The sequence below is a fragment of the Orbicella franksi genome, chromosome 7 (genome assembly GCF_964199315.1).
Source record: "Orbicella franksi chromosome 7, jaOrbFran1.1, whole genome shotgun sequence".
In the NCBI taxonomy this organism is placed as follows: Eukaryota; Metazoa; Cnidaria; class Anthozoa; order Scleractinia; family Merulinidae; genus Orbicella; species Orbicella franksi.
In genome coordinates, this window is record NC_138151.1 from 26,558,952 (window position 1) to 26,576,102 (window position 17,151).

General features: G+C 39.0%; 1 protein-coding gene across 1 annotated transcript; it reads right to left on the reverse strand.

The window, feature by feature from the left end:
• Window positions 1–14,754, reverse strand: LOC145492329 (excitatory amino acid transporter 1-like). The gene is made up of 8 exons (XM_081471758.1): window positions 14,396–14,754; window positions 11,495–11,995; window positions 10,352–10,394; window positions 6,456–6,796; window positions 4,674–4,907; window positions 3,878–4,072; window positions 2,852–2,986; window positions 1–2,710 (listed from the first exon to the last, which is right to left on the reverse strand). The coding sequence occupies exons 1-8, from the start codon at window positions 14,419–14,421 to the stop codon at window positions 2,527–2,529; spliced, it is 1,659 nt and encodes a 552-aa protein (XP_081327884.1). The 5' UTR covers window positions 14,422–14,754; the 3' UTR covers window positions 1–2,526.
• Window positions 14,755–17,151: the final 2,397 nt, after the last annotated feature.

The following is a 17,151-nucleotide window of genomic DNA, read 5'->3' on the forward strand; positions in this document are numbered from 1 at the left end:
AAAATTAAAATAGTTTTACTAAAAGCTGCTTTACAATATTTTTGACGTGATGAAACTGTTTACAAATGCTACATTTAAAAATTATTAACAACCTAACACCCAACTTATTAAGGGCACTGGTGACGCACCTGTTCAGGAACCTTGGCCCGCTACTTTAATTTCCGAGCATTGAAACCGCCTGCTCTCGAGCAAATCGGCCTCCACTTGATTTTCATTGGCCGGTATCATAAACTCAAACTCACCTCCAGGGCCTCTTTGGCACTCACGAGAAAATCTGCAGCCGAGAGGACCCTGGGTACGAGTTTAATCCCACGGTTATCCTTGCGACATCGAAAGGTTTCTTTTTCACGGTCTCAAGTCATCATTTAACGTTTCCTTTCGGAAACGATTAAAATAGTCAGCACCAGGCTCCTAACGGTGACCAGTACGGCCCGTACAATACATACATACCGGAATAATAACAGTTCCATCATACAAAAGCGTTTATACCTATCTACATGTAGATACTGTGTTATATTTGAAAACTGAAACAAATGCGACTTTGACATAACAAGCAGGATTTAACATCACCTCCATTTAAAATTGTTACAAGGTACAGCAGAGATTGAGCTATAGAATACTCGTCCCTAATATGGCACAGATGGTTTGCAAAGGCGTTACCCTATCAGCCGCCATTGGCGATTCAGGCTGAGAGATTTCTAACCCCATTGGAATGAAGGGAATTTGTGTGGGTTCCTTGATGTACAAAGTTGCAAGCACAGGGGCTATTGAATACCTAGTCTATAACCCTACTTTGAACAGCTTATTAGTGCTATAAAAGTACGCTTGTCGAGTTACAAAGTTACCACACCTCAATGGCTGATGATTCAAGCTAAGAGATACGAACCCTGTTTTGGTCATTACATCAGTGTGGCAAATCAGGATCTTCAATTAAACAAAATTAAGAGGGTAATTGTTATCGATCGAGCTAAGACACTGCTGACCCTTCCATAGCATTGACATTGTAAATCACGACAGCGTATTGAAATTAACGATTATTAATGGCTATTAATTCAAAATAACAGATTTCTACCCTACAAATGCTAACTTTGTAAACAGTTCTAAAGATATCGAGTCGAACATTTCACGCCAACAACAAACACCAACATATCCAACGAATACTACTGTCATTAAACGAGTCACTAATTCACCCGGATAACCCATTGCTTTGCAAGAAAAGAAATATTACTCCATTACCTCGATATCTAGAAATAAGCGTAGAGTCGAGCATGCATTTCATTTCAAAAACAAGTTACTATATATTTGAAACCTAGTATCTGATATTTCACTTGAAATAGCACTCTAACCCAAGACTTGGTCCTAAAAACTTTCTACATATGCTTTGACTTTAACGTACTAAGAATACAAGTGAAAACCAAAAAGCGGGGCACAACGCCAGTTAAACCAGTCTTGTTTTCTTCATGGTTGAAAAAGGTAGCACGTTTAAGTGATTTGCTGTGATTGGCTAGTTAGTTAATGCACGAAATTTCTGAACCAATTACAGGCCTCCTCTAACGACGATCCGAAGTAACCAAAAGAAAACATTTCAGACACACAGCAGAAAACCCCTCTAACGACTGATCTAGATGAAAATTGTGCGCAAATGGTTCTCTTTTAGTGTAACGGACTTCACAACTCACGATATTGACCGGTCTGTCTCACAACAGTTATTCACCTTCGTCGTCAGTAGTCCGCAAATACTCACTTTCCCCCTTACCTGCGCCGCTAATATTAATAACAAAACATACAAAAAATATCTTACAGCTAGCTATACATTACCAATGATTATTCTAACTACAATCTACAACAATGCAACATCGACAATGCAACCTCACTCATCAGGATGTAGCGGGGAAAATCACGGACATTTTCTGCTGCTCACTTTTCAAGATTATTGGTTATTGCAAAAACGACCGCATTTTTTGATGGTCTACTCTTTGACAGATTTTAGCACTAAGTGAGTATGTTCAAAAGTTGTAGAGGTAATCAAATGCCCCATTCACACCAACTAAACTAGTCAAACAAAACCAGGTTCAGTTTTTTCAAATTTGTCACGCTTTGCAGTCATTTTGAGAAGACAAATTTCAAACCATCTGGTAAAATATTTGAGTCAAGCAGGTTTTTACCTTGTTAAGTTGTGGGGTGTTGCACAGTATAAGCAACTAAATTTTAACCTTGTTTAGTTAAACCTTTCTTAGACAAGTTTACCATGTTGGTGTGAAAGGGGTTTAAGTCTGTAACAGCAATGACTCTAAATTTTGCGGTAAGTCGTTTTGCCGTGGGTTCCACTTTACTTTCAAGTTATTTCTAGGGTCATTATTAAGTCGAGCTTGTTGTTAATAAAAGACGATACTTCGCCCCAGTTAATTAAAAAAAATCGCTGTATCGGTGTTGCTATCCTCAGGATACTACTGCAAAAAAGTAACTTAGCTACTAAAAAAAACAAGTGTTGTGTGACAAACAAATTTTGCGTGACTTTAGGATAGATTACAAAGCGGAAGTCACGACAACCTGATCGGGCTCATCTCCTTTCTCCAGCTTACTAAGTGGAGCCCTATCATCCATTATACCATTACAATCATACTTCCGCAGATCATCACGTGACAGATGCTCCACTACACCAGCCCCGATGGAGTCGCCCAGCACATTGACAGTGGTTCGGAAGCGATCCCTGTGGATAGAGAATAGTTCGAATTAATTCTTCTTAACAAAAGGAAAGACCTTTCAACAAATTACATGTAAGTCTCAAAAACATTGCACGAAAGGTCAACTAAACCCAAACAAATAAAGCATAAGAACTATTGTCACTCACAGAAACCAGTCAACAGCCATGATGAGCCCAATGTCATCCAGCGGTAGGCCAACGGCTTGCAGCACAATGATAGTAGTAATTGAGCCTGCGGATGGAATTCCAGCGGCGCCAATTGCGATCGCAGTTGCTGTAAGACTGGATCAGAAAAAAAAAATTATATAATGTACATGTACATGTAGTATGTAACGTAGCTTTTACACAGCTACAGCTACTACATGTAAGCTCTAAAGTACAACAACACGCGTGTGGCACGCGTGTGGCACGCGTGTAGCGCACATGTGGACCAGTTTCATTATTTTGGCCGGAAAAAGTATGGCAGCTACTGTTAAGTTACCTATGAGTTTTGCAAGCAATGAAAGTGGTGCACACAAGTTCTTGAAATGCAGGTAACCCAGATAAATACATGATGGACAATAAAGAAAAAAGCATTAACTACTTCTCAAATAAAAACGAATAACTGGGCCTGCCTTGTCACTGACTGGAAGCTTGCCATACTTTTCAGAGATTAAACATGGTGTTTTGGCCTCGCTTGGAGTGCCTCATTTAATTCTCGTCAGCACTTAGCTCATAAAATGTGGTACACGAGTAGTATGTACTCTATTGGGGGTAGATTTAAAAAGTAAGCTGCAACTTCTAAGGGAAGAAAGTGAAAGAAGTAAAATTGCCACTCAATAATTTTTCTTTTGGGAAGTGGCTCTCTGTTTGGCAGTTCTACTTAAAACTTGGGGGAGGGAGGTAACCTTGAAACACGTAAGAAAAAAGAAAACAGAAACACAGATAATGTAACCTTTAAGGGGTCTTCCAAAACAAGAATCTCTATCATTTTTAATTGGGAGTTTTACTCCACGGAAAATTGAAGTACTTCAAAGAAAACTTGCAGATGGCTGCAGATCCTTAGTACCTATAGTTAAGTTCGTAATGAAACAATGGAGCTACATGTAAATAATATACTGCATCTGGCATTGGACCCAGAAAAACCAGCCACATGACTATAACTTTCTTTCATTTACTTGACAATACACTCACCAAATGGCAATAACTTTTCCGGCTGACAAGTCATATTCATTGAGCTGAGCAATGAAGATAGCAGCAATCGCTTCATACAGAGCTGCACCATCCATGTTCACTGTAGCACCCAGCGGCAGAACAAACTTGCTTATGCGTGGGTCTACATGGTTGTTTTCTTCAAGGCAGCGTATGGTGGTTGGCAGAGTTGCCGCACTACAAGTAAAATAAACAGCAAAAGTGATGTACAGCATCATCATCAACATTTATTTGTCATGATAACAAGTATGTTATTCAGTGTACCCTGTGAGACAGAGGCTCCCTTCTCTTTCTGCTTGGGGAGAGACAAAAGGGAACTTCTACTCGCAACTGTTCAATTTCCTTTAGTGTAGCAGAAGGTAAAGGTAGAGTCTGCATACAAGCTGGCCCATAAGGCCGGAGCTTATTCCGGTTTCTGAAGCAACTAGGAATATTTCTACCCCCGCCCCACCCTGGATGGGACACTAGTCCATCGTAGGGTTACTCCCAACATTAAATTTGCGGTAGCCATTTGTAGACCTGGTTAGAGAGAGGCACTGTGAGAGTTAAGTGTCTTGCCAAAGAACACAACATAATGTCCCCTGCCAGGGCTTGAACTGGGACCACTCAATCCAGAGTCATGCGATGGTGCAGCAGAAAGAGAAGGGATTTCTGTCTCACAGGGTAATTTAAGTGTTACTTTGGAGGGAAAAGAACCATATCCACACTCTAGTCTGGTTAAAATCCTAACATTTGCAACAAAAGCACATCCCCTTACCGGTTGAAGCCTTTTACTTACCTAGAACTGATGCCAAAAGCTGTCACGAAGGCATCTCTCATTTGATACATGAAAGTAAAAGGATTGCTTCTCCGCACCACAAGGAAAATTAGTGGGAGAATGATGAATGCATGGATTACCAAGCCAACCATCACCGTCACAATGAATAATGCCAGCCTGCTGAGTTCATCTCCAATATCTACCATGCTTGCAACACGCTGTGCAATCAGACTACAGATACCTACTGGTGCATACCTGCAAATGACAACAGAGAAAAAGTTGAGGCATACAATCATGTAATCAGCACAAGAGCATAAACATTTTATATGTACATGTACTTTGCTTTCCTGCTACATGTAAATAAAAATGTATCTAAGAGTTCTTCTAAGCACTCACATGCATTCAAAAACTTAACATCGTGGCTACAAACCACAAGCTCGCATGTCTCATACCAGTAAGTCTTAAATAATAGTATACACCAAATGCAAATATGGCGGACCACTCAGTCGGCGCCCGGGACGAGTCAAATGAAAGCGAGGCTAGTCAGGCTTGATGTTTTACTTTGACAATGCTTCCCCAGAAGAGTCCTGCTTCGTCGTCGATCTGGTCTGTTTTATTTAGCTGTGGCTAGGAGCTGCTGTGTTTCTGAACGCCACGAGAAGGGATATCAATTTTCCACCATTCGCCTCTTAAGCTTAGGGAAAATAGTGGATCAATGCAATTCATTAAGATGAAGGAAAGGAGTTCACGATCGCCGCAGGAACTAAAGTTTGTTTGCTACATTTCATATTAGAAGATCTTAGAAAAATCGTATAAATGATGAGCTTATGTGGTGTCTGGTGGTGTTCCAACACGATTTACATGGCCAGTACCTTCCCCAAAGTAAAGAAAAGCTCCTCTTGAAAAACATCCTCTGTCTCAAAGGAAGAAGTTGACCTTGCATGCACTCGCACGGAATCGGACAAAACAAATACTACGGTGTAATAAACAAGTGAATGAACTTCAACTGTCCCCATGCTTTGAGCCAAATGAGAACGACTTGAAGCTAAATGCGGTCGCTTACACATTTTCTTCCAGCCTGAATGAAAAAACGTTAACAGTTCCTTCGGCAATCGTGAACTACTCTCCTTCGTCTGTTTTCCCTGAGAGGCGACCGCAGAAACGAAAAAGAAAACACTTTCTCTGCTGTGGAAGATTTCAATTCCTTCTGGTGGCATTCAGGAACACAACAACTTATAGGGAGGGTGAAACAAAAACAGACCAGATCGACGACGAAGCAAGACTTTTCTGTCAAAACAAAACATCAAAGCCTGACTAGCCTCGCTTGCATGCGATTCATCCCGGGCGCCAACCAAGCAGTCTGCCATATTTGCATTCTGTGTATAAAGTGATAAACGATTAAATGCACCCTTGTACTTGCTAATAAATATCTATCCAAAATTAGTGTGTGCAAAGATTATTTGTGATAATGATTATTTAATGAATAAAACCTTCAATTTTCATTTGAAGAATTTTCCTTACCAAACATTTGTTTAGCAAAAGTTTAGCACAACAAAATCTCAAGATTGCAATATTATATGTACCACCCCCTCTGCCTCAAAAATAAATTTACTTTCCATCTTCATGCAGGAGAAGAGAGGCTGCAGTTTTTCAATAACCAGCTTGAGTACAAAGTACTTCTCTAATGTTACACATGCATGGTCAAGTACAATAAATTGGCAATGGAATTGAAGAAATGTCATTTTATCAATGCAGTGTAAATTCTGAGTAGGGCAATAAATAAAAGAGAATGATGTAACCTACCACATGATCAGTGTCACCAGGATCATAACAGCATCATTGAGCGCAGAAAAGAAAGCCTTCAGGGGTTTGGCTTTGGCACCCATTTTCCCCAACACTATACCAAACACAATTGAGAACACAGCCAAGCCAAGGATGTTCATACCCCCCGTGGGGTTGGTTGCAACCCCTGCGAATATCGTATTAGAGCTGGGGTATATTTCTCTGGATATGGTGGTGATGTTGAGAGTGTCATTCATCGTGATCGAGTCAATGATCTTCTCGTTGTCTTCAAGTTTAGGATTGGTTTCAGTCACATTATACACTTCATATTTCCCAGGATCTGAAGTGTAAAAGGTTTTTTTCTGCAGTAAAAAGAAAAAGTAGATAATACAATTAGCTGGCTCACTCCTGAGGAGGAGTCACGCGGACTCACTCCTGAGGAAACTACATGCAAGTACATGTACTGCTACGATACAATATTAATAAATGGAAAGGAAGCTAGATATTACACACTCATGTTTACCGGAAAAATAAATTATGCAACAATCATCCTACTCAGTTTTGTAGAGTGTCTGATTTTGGTCACTCAGCCAAAAACATTTTGCCAATATTAAACATCGCAGGATAACTGTTGGATAATTCTTATTTAGCACCCACCTTTAAATGCTTCTAATTGTACATGTAGTTGATCCAGTACATGTATTTATACCTTTTTATGGTATTTATTTAATGTTTAGCATGAGTGTTACAACACTTTAACTTGTTTAACATTTTAATATTTAACATGACTGTTATGACAGCTGAACATGTTAAACATTTTCAGAAACTTCAATGCAATTATGCAATGCAAAGATAACTACTTGTAAATATCAAACGTTTTTACAGCACATAACATTTTTTTTTTCAAAAAGTCCAATCAGCTCAATTTACAATAAATTATTTTACTGTAACTAAAGTTACTTCTTCAAACAAATTTGATATTTGCACCGTACTTCTCAACCAATGTCCCACCAAACAGTATAAAACACCTTTCTCTATCCCTTTCTCTTCTATTACCTTCGTGGCTTTTCGAGCACGACTTTTCAGCCAAAGTAACCATTAAAAGTTCCATACACAGTAATAAATCTGTGACTCTATCTAGACATTTACATGTCTATTAGCTAACAATAATTCGTTTGATCTGATGTTATTATTAACATCTATTTCCCGTGAATACCCATAGTATTCAGTGGCATGATTGTAAAAAGTTGATGAGACAATTTCTTGTAATACCCAGATTAAGCTCACCCAAGGATGCTATTTTTTCAAGCACAATATTTTGATAATCAATTATTTTCCTCCAAAAATTGTCCAACAGAACAAGAAAAAAATATACCATTAAGTGGTACCCTGAAGAACACAGCCATTAGTCATGTTAGCATGCCAGTTAATATGTTAATATAAAAACAAAAAACCTTATTATACCTGCCAACTTGCATTACGCATGTGACACGCCAGTGGATCAAAAATGTACTTTAGATCACATGCATACAGAGCAATTTCACGCACGACTCACAATTCTGGACTACTTGTTCAGTAAACATTAATGTGAAAAATTCAATTCCATTTTTAATCAATTTGAAAATAGTCCACCAAAAGGCCCTAAATGTCATGTTTGAGTCCCACATAACATGCTCATGATGTCTCACCTTTGTCAACTCACCAAGATATAAGCAATCTCAGAAAGACAGAACCAAATAATGGCACCAAGATTTGGCGCTTTAAACCACTAACCTTCAAAAATTCAATGGAACATCTTCAGGAATCTTTGCTGATGTTCGGAAGTTGTTTTTTGGTGAAATTTGGACATTGTGGACTCGAAAATCAAACACATTTGACTTAAGAAAAGTTGGCAGGTATAAGTAATGTTAGACACAAAAACATGAGAATCATTCAGCCCTTCAGCATAGAAATGATTTCTGTTGACCCAGAACAGTAAATGGCTGTCTTGGCACTTAATGTAAGCCTTTTTAATTAAGGCTTGCATTCTAATACCACAGGCATTTTGGTCCCTGGAGGAAAAATTAAAAGCAAGTTCCAATCAAACAGTGACAACAATTTACTGAACATCAACCACCAAGACCCAAAAACACATTCCCAATATTAAAAAAAATAAATGAAAAAATTACATGAAAACATCAAAATCAAAAATCTAGATTGCGATGTACATGTATTGGAACATGTAGCCCAAATTGATACTACAACGACGCCAGTGTACCTGTCTACATGTAATAACGATTGCAGTATTCCAGTGTGACTGAACAAGGAGGAGCCTTGACTTGAATGAGGCAAAGTTGCAGTGGGGTGGGGATGCATACATGTATAACTAAATTAATGAAAATAAAAATCTTTGAAAAGGAATGAAAGACAAGCTTCTCCTACAAATGTGATGTACTGTAGACACAGTACAAGGCACTGAGCATTCATAACCTTCCAGCCTAAAAAATGTTTCATGATGTAGTTTTCACATAGTTTTCAGCTGAATTTAATTTGATTGTTTCCAGCTAGGAGACTTGATGAAAAGGTACCAGTATTGCAAGAAAATTAAAGTAATAAATCTTTTACATGACTCCTTACGTGCATTTTGTCTCTTGAAAAATCTGAAGTAGTTGGCATTTTTGGCAGGACACAAAACCCTTGAAAGAAATGCGTTTTTTTTTTTTTTTTTTAATCTTATTTTACATGTAGTTTTAGCCAATTTACATATAAAACAGAAAATTGCATCATGACCCAGTTTATGTTAAGATTATTACAACCTTCTTCCTGGTTTTACATGTACTTTGCATGTCCCCGCAGTAAATATGTTTAAAGTTGTAGCCTGCTTGTTTCATCTATTGTCAAGGATTCTTTCCAAAAATACATTCCCACACTGAAACATTGCCCTCTTCAGTCAGGCTCATCTTTGATACTGCCAAATCAAAATCTGCTTTTTCTCAAATTTCTACACAAAAAATAAACTTAACATAAGTAAATGGTACTTCTTAATTTTTCGTGAATTAAAAGAAGTTGGAGGTAAAAGGAAACTCTGTAACAATCCACCACACACCTGGTGATCATAAACACAAACCCTTGTTACCATTCAACAAAATAATTTTCAGGGTTTTGACCAGGGCTGTGCTCTAGGAAGCACCTGGGAGCCACAAGCAACTAACTTTTGCCTTTGGGTGACTGGAAAAACTTACATTCTTGAATCGTGTACTGAGCCTATTATAAGTGCTGGGCATGCAGGATTTCGTGGTTAGGAACCTCTGGGCTCCTCTTAATTTTTCTTCGACCACAGCCTTGTTGATACTTTTGAAACTCCCTGATGTGCTTTGTTTGATTTCACCAATCAAAATCTTAAAAGTGTGGGGTGGAGTTGACAAGGCCATGAGCAGTCAATGAGAACTCTACATGTTGTACACTCCTGATATCACTATATTAATCATGCCGTGGAATGCATAAGGCCTGAAACCACACTTCTGACATATTGACTGGCTAACTCAAGTAAAGCTATCAGAAGGTTTTCAAGAGCATGTCAAAACTGAATCAAAAATTCTGCCGAGTGGTAACAGGTAAGGATGATGATCACCTTAGTTGTCTAAAATCACCAACAAACCAAATCTAAATACTTCTTAAATAATTTTGATGTAAAATAAAATGCCATCAGCTAATCAAGAAAACAAAATATGTCTCACTTAAGGTTTGTTCAAGCAGTAGGAATATAATGTACAATATTCTGAAGAATGTGTCAGTTTTTTTCCACAGAGTTTCCATTTTCCCCTGAGAACATGAAGAAATAGATTCTATTCAAAGAAATGAGATCCCCATGATGTTCAGTAAATGTTCTGAGCCCCTGTTTGACTGGCACCCAATCTTTTCACGCACTACCAACCAACCTGACGAAATGTCGCCTCAACAAGGTTACTCGGAAAACAGCTCCTGGAAATATTTAACAGTGTTGACAAGAAGCTAACAAAACCATTTAACAACCCAACATAAAAAAATTAAAAGGTAAGTTCCCTTGTAAAGTTATCAAATTTATTCCAACCACATTCATGTATTCATGCATGCAGTGGAAGAAATTCAAATGGTCCAGTTGGGAATATTTTGTTTCAATTTGCTATAAATCCCTCCCCTCCCCTCTGACTAAGTCGACAATTCAACCAATCATCTTTTATTAATACCACATTAAGTATTTCCTGTTCACCTGTCATTTCACTTTTTACATTTAAATTTCATTTTCCAAATGTGTGACTCAAAAGTGAAAATTTCCATACAGTGCAATGAAAGTTCAAGGGCTTCTCTTGAAGCTTACTCTACCCCACCCCCACCCCCCCCCCCCCGCCCCCTCCACCCAAACACCAAACATCATTATAATTATTGGGCTGACAAAAAAGAATTCACAAATATCTTAAAAAATATCAAGACCATTATTCACATGTTTTTCGCCGAGTCACACTGTGTTACTATGCATTGAGCATAGGTCCATGCCACGTTGTTTCGCATGCAAATTTAATTCCCATGTATAAGGTATATATACACCCCATGGAGAAATAAAAATGTTGTTGACTAAGGTGTTGGAAAGTTTGGTCAGGGAATTTGACAACAAAAGGATATAAATCTTTTCTTGATAGCTGTTTGATAGCTTTTAACAGCATCGGAGTTGACGTGCTTCTCAAAGTTTTTGTATCGGTGAAAAATCTTAAGACCAAAAGCACGTGCTTTTAATATAAACAAAAGCCGAAGATTCTTCAATTTTGAATAAATTACATGCTCATAATCTCAAACTGTATGTATATTTAGGGTAAACTATACCACAAATGAAGGACAAACTCAAGTGTTTCCTCACGCTAGTGTGGAAAGAATATCATTTTCACTGTTGCTACTGTTATGAGTATCAATTTGTGAAAAGCATGACGGCTTGAATCGAGCGTCTGGCGCGAAAAATAGGGCTTGGTCAATCATTGTTATATAATCAACGGGTGTTTTACTACGACAACAACCCTACGTTTTACAAATAAAAAAGTGTCATTTCTCACCTGATCAAATCCAGAAAGGAATCCCTTGTAGTGTACGGATTTGGATCTGCCTTAGAACCAGTTGGGTTATCGGTCTTCCCGGGTTTAATGGAAGAAACTAAAACCATGCCCAAGATGGCGGCTAACAAGGTCGTTGTCATGTAAAACAACAAGGCACGTCGGCCGATCTTTCCGGTCGCTCTCGCATCCAGGTGCGACACGGCAGTGATCAGACTTGCCACAATAAGTGGAAGGATGATCACTTGAAGCATGTTCATGAGTAACTCGCCGGGAAAACCGATAAGCATGGTGGTAGTGGCCTTCTTCTCGGGGTTTTGGATTCCTTGAACGGTTCCGTTAATCAACGCGCCAATAAGAAAACCAACAGCAGCTCCGATGGCAAGGAGCACCACGAGCAGATTTCTCTTGATAACTCCCCCAAACGATCTACAGCAACGGCTGCAGGCGTTGTTTGAGCTTCCGAAAGACGTCGCCATTTTGCTATCACCGTCTTGCGTGTCCCTGTGGATCGAATGTCACACGTGAGTGAGCGTAGGTTATATTGAATGTCTGGATGTTAATTTACAAGACAAAAATGAAATTTGCATCTAAGTCAAGATAACGTCATTTATGTATATATCTTTTTTTTCTTTTTTGGTGACCTCTGTTCTGTCAAAGATACTATAAAAACGCCCTAACTTACTCTAACTTCTTCTACGAATTAAATACTTCTCTCAGTAAGGAAAAAGACAGCAGACCCATTTACTTCCGGCAAGAAGACAGACAAAATAAATTCTTGAAATAAATAAATAACTAAATAAATATTTCGGTCTAGCTTCCTCATCATTCCATATGAAATACCGATAGCAAATCCCGCAATTTAACGTTATTTTACGAGCACGACAGAGCGAGAATTATATCCACCTTATTCGATGGTTAAACATATATTTTGAGAGTAAGTGTTTTTCCGAGTCCGGCGGGGACAAAAAAAAAATTTGAAAGTTCTCTCTCAAAATCGCACGAGCGTGAAAGCGAGTGCAATTTAAAAGAATTTTCAAATATCATGATTAGTGTATAAATCCTTAATTGCTCGAGCTTTCATACGATTACTCATTTACTGTTAGACTGAGAAAATTGCGAACGCACGCGCTTTAATTTGCACTCCAGTGCAAATTAAAAATTAACGACAAATCGGCCTGCTCTCAGCCAATCACAAGGAAGTAATTTTCTCAGTCAAACAAGAAACATCAACAATACTACAACATTGTCCTTTAAAAGGCTTTAATTGTTTGTTTTTTTTGTTTTGTTTTGTTTTGTTTTTGTTTTTTTGTTGTTACTTTGAAGATAACCTTTATTTAGTCAGCTTAGCCTTCAACGACATAGTTACAGATTCGGATGTAGCTGGAGATCCTACGTCCATAACGGAATTTCACATAAATGAAGCTTTTTAAAATTAGCCTGCTAAACGCGGTGAAACTGAAAGGAAACTTGATCCCCCAGACTCGTCCCCAGACCTCATTCGCAGTGCTGAGTCAGTGCGGAACAGGGCACACGAAAAGTTAAAGTACCCCGTTCCTTTCCTGCTCTTTGCCAGCGAAAGACAACAGCGTCTGGGGACGAACCAGTTCTTATCTGCCATCCGCATAACGGTTTGTCACGTGACCACATCGTCATGTAATCTCTTCTCTGAGCCACAGACCGAAATATAACAGCCATAGAAATGTTCAAGAAAGGGCAACGGTCCTCGGGGTCGATTTCAAAATGAATCTTGATTCAAAAACAATCAACTTTATCGTGCTCGTTATAGATCCTTCTACTCACATATCACAGGAAACGATATTGTGACGTCGCGTACGTTAATTGCAGTCTAGAGATACACCAGGTGCTGGCGTGGTTTCAAGTTTTGAACCAAGCTATATAAGCCCCGATGGGGGGTACACGGTTGGGACACTGAAGTCCTTACCCTATACAAGACCAGCTTGCTCTTGCAACCCTATCCTAGTAGAGGTCTAGGAACCAAAAACCCCTACCCTATCCCAGGTCAGCTATTTTCCATGCAGAAACTGAAACATCACTATCGTAGTCCAACTTAATCAATATCTTACAAAGTCATTCTGAGTTTCAATTTCTATTACAGAATCCCGGGCAAAGAACCCTGTTCTAGGTTAAACTGTTTATACTGGCGACTTTTCCGGTAAATGCTACCCTATTCTAGACCAAACTGTCTGATTTCTATACCCTATCCTAGCCTAAACTGCCCGCTGAAAACCATACTCTTCACAGCCGTAAATACCCACATAGCTTATATATGGTAGTCCCCCCCGGCGGTTATAAGCTCATGCATCATGGACGTCGTCAAGGAAAACCGCATTTGGTATCCCGTTACTGAAAGCGCTCACGAAACATGTTATTGGTATTTCTGTTGTGCTTAGCAGTGCGCCAAGATAACAAGCTAATAATAAAAAGATATCTGTTTGAAATGCAAAGCTGCGATTTGAAACGCATATCTGTTATTATAATTGAAGTGCCTCTATTCTCGTCCTATCTCTAAGAAGTTATCGATTGAAATACTAAGAGACAGCCGCAAGAGCGAAAAATCTATGTTAGTTGCGTATTCGGCTCCATGGTTTCGATGTTTGCTATTCGACTGTTCTATTTCCTGTGGAAGACTGTTTACAACCACCCTGCCTTGAGAAGTAAAACCTGCCTGGTTAATAGGATCTTTATGACCCCCCAAAAACGTTTCAGTGGCCTAAAATGTATATTTGACTGTCTGCATGTCCTCTTGTGCTTGCGATAATGCGATCTATTCGCTAGCGGATAAATGCTTACCCTGCTTTGTAATAAAACAAGGCTTATAAAACTCCTTAAGTCCGCCGTGCGCATAACAGTTTTAATATTGGAAAAATCACATGTACATACCTCGCAAGTTCCAGTGAAGATGACATTTCAATTGCTCCTGGTTTTGACGTTTCGGTATTCTAAGATCCAAGTATTAAACTGACGGGAACAAGTTCAATAAAAGGTCTGCCTCTTTTATACTGTGTTACGTACTACTTAACTCAGTAACACTTGGAGAGCAACCAATTAAATGCCAGATAAGATGACTGTGTATGTGCTGTTTCTGCGGGGCTGACGTGCCCCGGTTCACCGAATCTTCGATCAAAAACACACGAGCTATCTGCAAAACAAATTTCAAGTCTCTTGACTATTTCAAGAGGCTATTTATGCACAGATAACAAACTCCCCGCAATTTCGTGCAGGAAGACAGTATTTGGATTGAAAGTTTACTCTATAGCTACTTTACGTCAGACGTTTTCTTTGTTGCGTGACCAGTCGACCGGATCGCAGCGTGTGAAATTAATTTTCTCCAAATTAATTCCAGAGACATCAGCCGGGGCGCACACAACACTCGGTGCGTGTTCGGAAAAAAATACAGGACTAATTCATCTTGAGAATAAGGAGCTCATAAGTGTAACAATACTTTTCATTTTTGGTCACTTTTTGGTACCTCTGCAATAGTTTTAGAAATCAGCAGGAGTAATTCAACCATTCTTTATGGCTTGAAGGAAAATAAACCTCGATTAAAGGAAAGAGGTCCTGTGCTGACACAACAGGCCCGTCTGGGTTCGCAGGCTGCGGGACACAAAGCAGAAATAATCGACTGAAATCAGTGCGAGCATTTTAATGATCTTAATTAATAATCTTTTTTTTTTCAGGAAAAGGATTTAAATAATGATTGAGCGAGTACGCAGTCAAAGCAAAGTGGTAGGGATTCGTCGGAGTGGTTGGTTGGATATTTTCTTTCGTTTGCTTTCTGAGACCAACCAATGGTGAAGAATGCAATCTCGGCATTTTTCTGCGACTGAAAGCGACGCAGGAACGTTGATCAATTAATTTTTAAAACGCGTTTCTCCTGAACGTGATCTCCACTGTTTGTTCATGTCATAATTGATGCAATGATATGAAAAGCAGCACCGCGCGGAGGAGTATGATAACACGTCAAAGAGGTGATCAGCGTCGGCGTAAATTTCATGTTTACATAAGCACTGTCTGTTTGTTTAGAATATTTACACTTCGAGCAACTTCTGTAGAGGATGACGCGAAAGAACGCGCGGGGAGAAAGGTGCTCGCGCGAGGACGCGAAAGCGCGAAAAGAGAGGGACTTGCAAAAAACAGAGAGTTTGAATTATGCGTTACTCGCACAACGTTAAAAAATTTTAAATCTATCGGATGTTTAATGTTATAATTTGGGATAGTTTTTTTATAGAAGGGTCCGTGCCCAGCTTCTGATAATGATCTTATTCTGATGGAATGTACTGCCTGACAAAGCTTTATCACCTAAAAGACGTTCATACAAAATGTTGAACATGTTCAAAACTGATTTAACTAAACAAGGTTAAAAATTAGTTGCTCATACCGTTCACACTCTACAACTAAACAAGGCAGAAACCAGTATGATTCATAAAGAATGTTATAACGTCTTCCTATTACAAGCTGCTTATTGTAGAACTTGATCTGTGCCTTGTATCGGCATCATGCATAGACCGTTTAACCATGCGGTTTACTCGCATACAACCCTGACAACATCACTTCCAAATATAAACTCAATTAATTTTTAAACCCAAAATATTCTCCGGTAATAAGTTTCTCCCTTCTCCCTGAGGTAGTTGCGCAATAAATGCAGTGCTAACCGGCTTGGCTTGACATGTTCGCTTCACCCCACCTGGGTTTGTCTACTGGCCTTGGTCTGAATCTCCCACAAAGAACCTGTTTAGGTTTCTTGTTTTCTAAACTTTAATTTCTATTGGTTGTTTCAAGAACTTTATAGTTCGTTTCTGAAAGTCGCGTGAAAGTGTTTGGGTTAGTTTCCTGTATAGACGTTCAATCCTCCAAGGTCAGTTCGTCCCGTGTAGCCCACACATGGCTACCGTGGGCTATTTAAGTGCGTGTGCATTTGTTTGCCAAGTAGTAGAAGCTTTAGTGGTAGAAGCAGCAGTAGACGTTAGACGAAGAAAGTGCAAGACAGAAGTCCGGGTAATAAAAGCTCCAGAGACCATGGTCTCGGTAACACCTCGCTTAGAAGACTGAGAGGTATCCAATAATGACATGTTTTTATGTCCTTCAATCCGGGAAATTGTACAGCCTTTTAGACGACGAATAATTGATCCACGACGAATAATTACCTCGCGATAAGTGTGACTAGAGAAGTCGCTGTAGTATCCTGATTAAGAGACGCAAAGAACGAAGATTCCAACAGATGAAATCTTAACATAGACACTGGCCGTCTCCACCTTTAGCCTATAACTCGCACAAAACGACCCAAAATCTTTGTCCGATCGCCGTTAGTTTTCAGATGGTATGCATTATTCCATATGCTGCTATGCATTTAAATTAGATTTTAATCAAAGAAAATGGCAATAATTAAAAAGGCGAACACTTCGTTGAACTAAACTAAGAAAATTAATACCCTATTCACATCAGCCAAACTAGTTCAAATTAACTACGTCAGATTTAGGTTTTTTCAATTTGTCGATTACTCTTTGCAGTCATTTTTAAAAGACAAATTTCATATCAACTTGCTGACATATTTTAATCTTAATGTCAGCCCATAGACTTTTTTAGGGTGAGTTGGGATATTTTAATAAGACGGTTTATGAGGGAGGGAGTACATGATC

What these genes read in the sequence shown, in the direction of transcription:
- LOC145492329 (XM_081471758.1), bottom strand. Translation starts at nt 14,421, where the DNA reads ATGTCATCTTCACTGGAACTTGCGAG. An exon ending in TTGAGGCGACATTTCGTCAG is followed by an intron (nt 6,797 to 10,351) that starts GTTGGTTGGTAG and finishes TTTTTACTGCAG; the next exon opens with AAAAAAACCTTTTACACTTC. An exon ending in GCTTTTGGCATCAGTTCTAG is followed by an intron (nt 4,073 to 4,673) that starts GTAAGTAAAAGG and finishes TTTTACTTGTAG; the next exon opens with TGCGGCAACTCTGCCAACCA.